The 7,202-nt window shown below is 48.4% G+C and overlaps 1 protein-coding gene across 1 annotated transcript; it reads left to right on the top strand.

The window, feature by feature from the left end:
- The first annotated feature begins 572 nt into the window (after positions 1-572).
- Positions 573-1,526, top strand: LOC117873015 (olfactory receptor 52R1-like). Its single transcript, XM_034761977.1, has one exon. The coding sequence runs from the start codon at positions 579-581 to the stop codon at positions 1,524-1,526; it is 948 nt and encodes a 315-aa protein (XP_034617868.1). The 5' UTR covers positions 573-578.
- The last annotated feature ends 5,676 nt before the right edge of the window (positions 1,527-7,202 follow it).

A 7,202-nucleotide genomic window follows, 5' to 3' on the forward strand; every position in this document is an offset into this window, starting at 1 on the left:
GCAGGTGTTTCTCTTCAGCTGATACCAATGGCATCCAGGTCTTTTCCATGAGGTATGTTCTAGTTGGGATGTTTCTCTCAGCACATGTATACCCAAAAGTTTGTTTTTTTTCCTCTCTCAGATTTCAAGCAACTGGATGAATGGGGAATTCCCTTCAGTATGGACTCCATATCCTGGCTGTCATTGTATTAAGGAACAATGATGGATAATGAGTATCCACACTTGTGTTTCCTGCTGGTGCCTCTTAAGGTTCCCCCACCACAAAGTGTAGGAATTATTAATGCTGGAGCACCACAAAATATGGAATTAGATTTACTAGGGTCATTGTTCATAGTTATTTTCTCTGAATAATGAAAATGCCATTTTTCAGTGTGTGAAGAGCAATCAAAATGCTTCTCTCATGAGAATAGCCTCCACTAGTGTATGCAATGTCTCATATTAAGTTTTTCTCTCCATTCAGGCATTTCTACTGGGATCGTCACCAGAGACCCTGAGAACACACAGAAAGTCAGGGGAACGTACGGCACAAGCAGGAGACACCCTTATGCCTCAGAGTTGGACAACTTCTCCACCACTCCATGTCAGATTCCAACTCAACCGACTTCACCAACCCCTCCACCTTCATCCTACTTGGCATTCCTGGCCTAGAGGAAGCCCATGTCTGGATCTCCATCCCCTTCTGCACCATGTACGCCATAGCCTTGTTGGGGAACTTCGCCATCCTGTTCATTGTGAAGAGGGAGCCGAGCCTCCACGAGCCCATGTTCTATTTCCTCTGCATGCTGGCCGTCACCGACCTTGTCATGTCCACATCCACTGTACCCAAAATGCTGAGCATCTTCTGGTTCAATTCCAGGGAGATCAGTTTCAGTGCCTGCCTCACCCAGATGTACTTTGTTTACTCCTTCTCAGCTATGGAGTCTGGAATCCTCGTGGCCATGGCTTTTGATCGCTATGTGGCCATCTGCCATCCCCTGAGACATTCCACCATCCTGACAAACTCTGTTGTGGCCAAGATAGGTCTGGCTGTGGTGCTGCGCAGTTGCATATTCACATTACCCTATCCCTTCCTGGCGAGACAGTGGCCATATTGCAGGACCAACATCATTCCCCACTCCTATTGTCGGCATATAGCTGTGGTGAACCTGGCCTGCGCTGACATCCGCATCAGTAGTTACTATGGCCTGTTTAATCTTTTCTCTGTGAACGGAATGGATGTGTTTTTTATCGCCATGTCCTATACTCAGATCCTGCGGGCCATCTTCCGCCTCCCCACAAAGGATGCCCAGCTCAAAACTTTTGGGACCTGCATCTCTCATCTTTGTGCCATCTTAGCTTTGTACATCCCAGATTTCTTCTCCTCTCTCACGCAGCGGTTTGGCCACAATGTGCCCCGGCACTTCCTCGTTCTCATTGCCAGTGTGTACCTGCTGGTGCCCCCCGTGCTACACCCCATAATTTACGGGGTGAGGACCAAACAGATCCGGGACAGGCTGCTCCAGCTCTTTTTTCATAAAGAGACTTAAATGTTTTCTCCTTGTGCTCTGGCTCTCAGATTGAGCTCTGTGCAGAGCTGGCTGGTCCATGGTCCACTTCCCTGAATCACTTACTGGACAGACAGAGAGACATTAAACCCTTTTCCGTCCTTACTGTGCTGTGTCAATGTGATGAACTGGGGAGTCAGTCTATGTACACTACACTGGGTTGCCACTTTTCTAATTGCTGGTAGCTGGATCCCTGAAATTGCAATCTTGCCCCATCTCTTCTGTCAAGCCTCGACCCTGCTGTGTGTCTTCTCCCCAAGGCCCTGCCTGTGTCACTTGCTCCTGTCTTCCCCTCCCTTTGTCAGCCATGACCCAGTCATCTCTAAAACCAATATGTGCTCACATCTTGTGGCAAGTCACTTAAGGATACTGGTTAGTGTTAAAATTTTAATGTTTATTCTTACTTTGTTACTAACTCTGTGGAGAGAGAGTCCCCGTCAGGACTCCTGGGATCTATCTCAGCTCCGAGAGGGGAGTGGGGTATAGTGGGTTACAGCAGGAGGCAGATACATCTGAGGTCTAAATAAGAAGATCATAAGGGCCATACTGGGTAAAACCAATGATCCATGTAGCCGAGTAGCCTGTCTTCTAACAGTCCCCAGTGCCAGGTGCTTCAGAGGGAATGAAGAGAACATGGTAATCCTCATGTGATTCATGTGGACCAGTGGGTGTGGAGGGGAGGGAAGGGCAGGGAGGGCAGGGGGGAGAGGAGCTCTACTCATTTTTGTCCTCTCCATATTCCATACCATTGCCGCCCAGGGATTGTCTCATTTCCCCTCTCCTTGGATGGACTTCAGGAGGCGTTTTTTTCTTGTCTCCCCACCCTGATGCTTTAGGGGCTGCTTTCTTCCCTACAGCTCCCTTACCCTTTCTGGAGGTAGAGACGGGTTGCGCAGCACCATTGGTACAGTCACAGCACTGGTGGTCTTCTCCCTCTTTGCCCATTTCTGTGGGCCACAGGGTTGTAATAGGGGCCCTGACAGAGGATCGTCATGGGTCTATTACCCCATCCCCCAGTGTGCTGTGGGATGAGTTTCACTGTGTTTTGGTGGACACCTGTCATTTCAAGGGTAAAGTGAAGCTCCCTCTCCAGCGTTGAGGAGACTTCCATCTTGTCCTTTTAGCCATGAGGGCTGTTTGGAGGAGTGGAGGGGAACCGGGAGGTAGGACATCCTGGTCTATCTGTGGGCCTGCAACCTCTGTGACAAGCCTTGTAGGTTCGTCAGCGAATGTTGCAAGGCCGGTTGGGGATCCTCCTGCCCACGAGGATCTTCCTCAGCCCTCAGAATTAAGCGAACCACCTTTTCAACATTGAACACCAGAGGCTCTAGGGTGGGTCTCCACAGTTGCCGGGTGCTTTCCTTCCTTTGTGACCTAGTTTAGTTTGTGGTTTGCCTGCAGGAAACCCACATGGATCCAGCCACCGACAACAATTGGCAGCTGGAGTGGGGAGACCCGGTATATTGTAGATACCTCAGCTCTCATTCGGCTGGGGTGGCCACCCTGATCTCACCCTACCTACAGCCTGATATGCTGGGAGTTGAAGCGGTCATACCAGGTCACCTGCTGCACCTCCAGGCCTGTGTGGAGGGGCTGACATTGAATCTGTTCAATGTCTATCCACTGAATGCAGACCTGGAATGGGTGTGTTTCTATCAACAGGTGTCTGCTGCCCTTGGCATCTTGGATCCTCACTAGTGCCTGGTCCTGGGTGGGGATTTTAATACCATCTTTGAGGCCCAGGATTGCTCAGGGATCAAGAGCAGTCAGACCGCTGCAGCATCCTCAGAGAGATCATCAATCATCACTCCCTGGTGGACATGTGGTGCAACCATCACCCAGATGACAATTCCTCCTTTACATATATCCAGGTGGAGGTCGATCAGTTGTGCCACTCCTGGTTGGACGGCATGTATGTACCTTGTTTCCATCTTGACCGGTCTATTCCTGCAGCATTCGGCCGGCCCAGTTCTCGGCCCATAGTGGCCATGATGGCATCTTTCATCTCAGGGCTCACCAGGGCTATCGGTTGGTGGCTCCTTCATGGACCATGAGCATGGGCACGTACCTGGGCCAGTTCCCCCCCATTCCAGATGCCTGCCCATTTTGCAGCATGAGGCAGACCCTGGCACCTGCCTATCTACAATGCTCAAGATTTCAGCCCCTATTCCTCCACAACTTCAACAGGAGGTTCTGGCTGCATTTTTACCCACACCTTTTAATATATGCTCAGTGTTTAGCTCAACATACAGGATGTTGCCTGCAGGTCCCTTGTCTTACAGGTGAAATATACTGTAATATAGGTGAGTAAACTTATTAATAAAACAAATAATCAAACCCATAAGGAAATAAGAAACGTATCAGAAAATATATAGAGGAAAGCAAGTAGGCTAGACTATAGGCTGCCACAGCTGCAGGCTGCTGGCTGGTAATGGCCAGGGACTTAGAAGTGAGAGAGAGAGAGGGAGGCACGTGTGTGTGGAGGGGAGAGCGGGGGGGTTACAAAGGAAAGAGAGAGCTGGACCTAAATGCACCAGGAGAGAGAGAGAGAGAGAGAGAGAGAGAGAGAGAGATGGGATGGGATGAAATACACTAGAACAGGGACTCCCTGTCTCTGCCGTTCTGGGGAGCACTTTCCAAGGGAGACAGAAACTCTCTTCCTGACCCCAAACAGGCACTGTGTGTTCCAGAAACATTTCCTTCAGGGAAGCTTGGATGGATCAGTTCTGGAACGAGAACACTTGGGGATACACAGACGTCAAAGGAGCCACATTTGGATGAAGAAAATAGCTTGTGGCACCTCCCAGGCCAGGCCCACTCCCCTTCAAAACATCTGTGTAGCAGCTCCAGGTTTGCTGTCACAGACCCGCTCAAGATTGTGCAGCTGGACACTCACCAGCCAACCATGTTTGGGGCCCACAAACAAGACCCATGTGATTTTGAGTCACAGCACTGTTCAGGCCCTGCCTCTGGCTCTGGGTTTCTAAGCCCAGTCTCGTAGTGCAGCTTCTGTTCTTGTGCCTCCATCTGGGAGCCGAAACCTGCACACCAAGCACCGAGGCCCTGAGGCTAGCTTTAGCTTGGCTCCCCCAGACTCTCTAATTAGTTCAGCCCACCCTTCCCAGAGCTCCCCCTTGGGTGCACTCTGTTTCCAGTTTCTCCTTTTCAGGTCACACGATCGCTAAAGCAAACAGCCCCAGGCCTTGCAAAAGGGGTTGAGTGACACAGGAAAGAGTTAAGCAACTTGCAGGTTATTGACCCAGATTCACCCTTTGGAGACAGAGTAGAAAAATATGTAAATTGTAATTTGGACCATTCCATCTTAGATAGGCTAGAGCTTTGAAATGTAGACTTGTATTATTAATGAACTGATAGAAGTTAGTGACTTTACTAGTCTACATTTACTGACAGCCGGTTAGAGCTTAACAGTGTAACCAAATGATTCCTGTCTAGAGCTGTATTCAGTTAATTCAGAGATGAAAAGGAAATATTTTTAGGAGGAACTTGGGTGCAATAATATCATTTTCTGTATGGCTCTTTAAAGTTTTTGGTGAACTCTCTATAAACTGCTTAATGGATAATAACCTTATGTTAATCAACTCTGAAGCCAGCCATCTCTACTATGAAACTGACTTGAAAACTCTAAACATGTCTCTGTGTATAATTATATTTTAACTGATGCTCTCTCTTTTTTATAAATCTTAGTTTAGTTAATAAGAATTGGCTGTAAGTGAGTATTTGGGTAATATCTGAAATATTCATTCACCTGTGAGACGATGTGTAGAATTCTTTGGGATTGGTAGAACTTTATTATATGATGATCAAGATTTTCAATACTCATCATCATACCTGACTTGGCTGTGTGGGTGGGAGCTCAATGCTGTTTTGCTTTAAGGCGGGGGTCTCAAACACATGGCCCACAAGCCACATGCAGCCCACATAGTTATTTCCTGCAGCCTGCCATAGGCACCAACTCCACCGGCAGCCAAGCTCCCTTCCCCCTCCCCCACCTGACCCCCGAGTGTGCCACTTCCCCACTCCTCTGCCTACCTCCCTGCACTTCTCACTGCCCAACAGCTTTTCGGTGGTGCTTAGGACTTCCCAGGAAGGAGGGGGGAGGAGCAGGGATGCGGCGCACTCAGGGAAGAAGGTGGAGAAGAGGAGGGGATGGGGCGGGGATCTCGGGAAAGAGTTGGAATGGGGGTGAGGAAGGGGTGGAAAGAGGCGGGGCAGAGGTGGGTCCTCATGGAAGGGGTGGTGTGGGGGCAGGGCCGGGGCAGAGCAGGGGGCTGTTGTATCTTTGTATGAAAAGGTATCAGTGATGCGGCCCTTGGGCCAATGTACTAGTCCTCATGTGGCCCTCGTGGTGATTTGAGTGTGAGATCCCTGCTTTAAGGGAACTGTGTAAAGCATTGTGAAAGCTGTTTTGTTGCTGCCTTGGTAAATCCAAGTATTAGAATAAACACCCATTTGGGGGATTGTAAGCCCCTTTCTTTGCAGTTTGCCCTAATTGAGCAATCTCAGAGTGGGCCCCCCTGAACACCATTCACAGGTTGCTAAAACAATTCCTCTACTTTAGCCCCGGTCTACACTATGAGTTTAGGTCTAATTTAGCAGCATTAGTTCGATTTAACCCACACCCGTCCACATGACCAAGCCTGTTTTGCTGTCTGAAAGGGCTCTTAAAATCGATTTCTGTACTCCTCACACACTTCCTACACATTTCCCGAGGAAGAATACACGTACCCGGGAGCCCATGACAGACAACATGGAGAAATTCGCTATTGAGGCCAGAGCAGGAGAGCAGAGTTGCAGCGGAAGCGGTGGAGGACAATGGTTAGCACCGTCTGGATTTCCCGAGGAAAAACACACATACCAGGGAGCACAATGCAGACAACATGGAGAAATTTGCTATTGAGACAATAGCAGCAGAGCAGAGTTGCAGCAAAAAAAAAATCAATAAGGAAATGTTATTTACTCCTTCACATAACAGAGAGAACTGGGAGTCACCCAATGAAATTAATAGGCATCAGTTTTCAAACAAAAAAAGAGTATTTCTTCACAGTCAATCTGTGCAACTCTGGGCCAGAGGATGTGGTGAAGGCCAAGACAGTAACAGGTTTCCAATAAAAGCTAGGCAAGTTTATGGAGCATAGGTCAATCAATGGCTATTAGCCTGGATGGGCAGGGATGGTGTTCCTAGCATTTGTTTGCCAGAATCTGGGTGTGGGTGACATGAATCACTTGATGCTTTCTATGCTCTGTTCATTCCCTCTGAGGCACATGGTATTGGCCATTCTCGGCAAACAGGATACTGGGTTAGATGGACCATTGGTCTTACCCAATATGGGCATTCCGATGTTCTTATGTAGTCCCAAGATGTATCTGCCCCCCACTGGAACCCACTCCCCTTCCAGAGCTGACATAGAACCCAGGAGTCCTGACAGGGTCCCTCTCTCCATGGAGTTAGTAACAAAGTAAGAATATACATTAAACTTTTATACCTAACCAGTGTCCTTTAAGTGACTTGTCACAGGATTTCAGGGCATGTTAGCATTATAACTGAGGGAGTCTCATCTTTAATATTGTTTTTCTTTTATGTAGGATTTAGATACTGTGCTTCTGTCAAAAAACAAACAAACAGAGTTTTCAGTAGTC

This window comes from Trachemys scripta, chromosome 1 (genome assembly GCF_013100865.1).
Source record: "Trachemys scripta elegans isolate TJP31775 chromosome 1, CAS_Tse_1.0, whole genome shotgun sequence".
In the NCBI taxonomy this organism is placed as follows: domain Eukaryota; kingdom Metazoa; phylum Chordata; order Testudines; family Emydidae; genus Trachemys; species Trachemys scripta.

Coding starts and splice junctions, on each gene's coding strand:
- LOC117873015 (XM_034761977.1), top strand. CDS start 579: ATGTCAGATTCCAACTCAACCGACTTCACCAACCCCTCCACCTTCATC.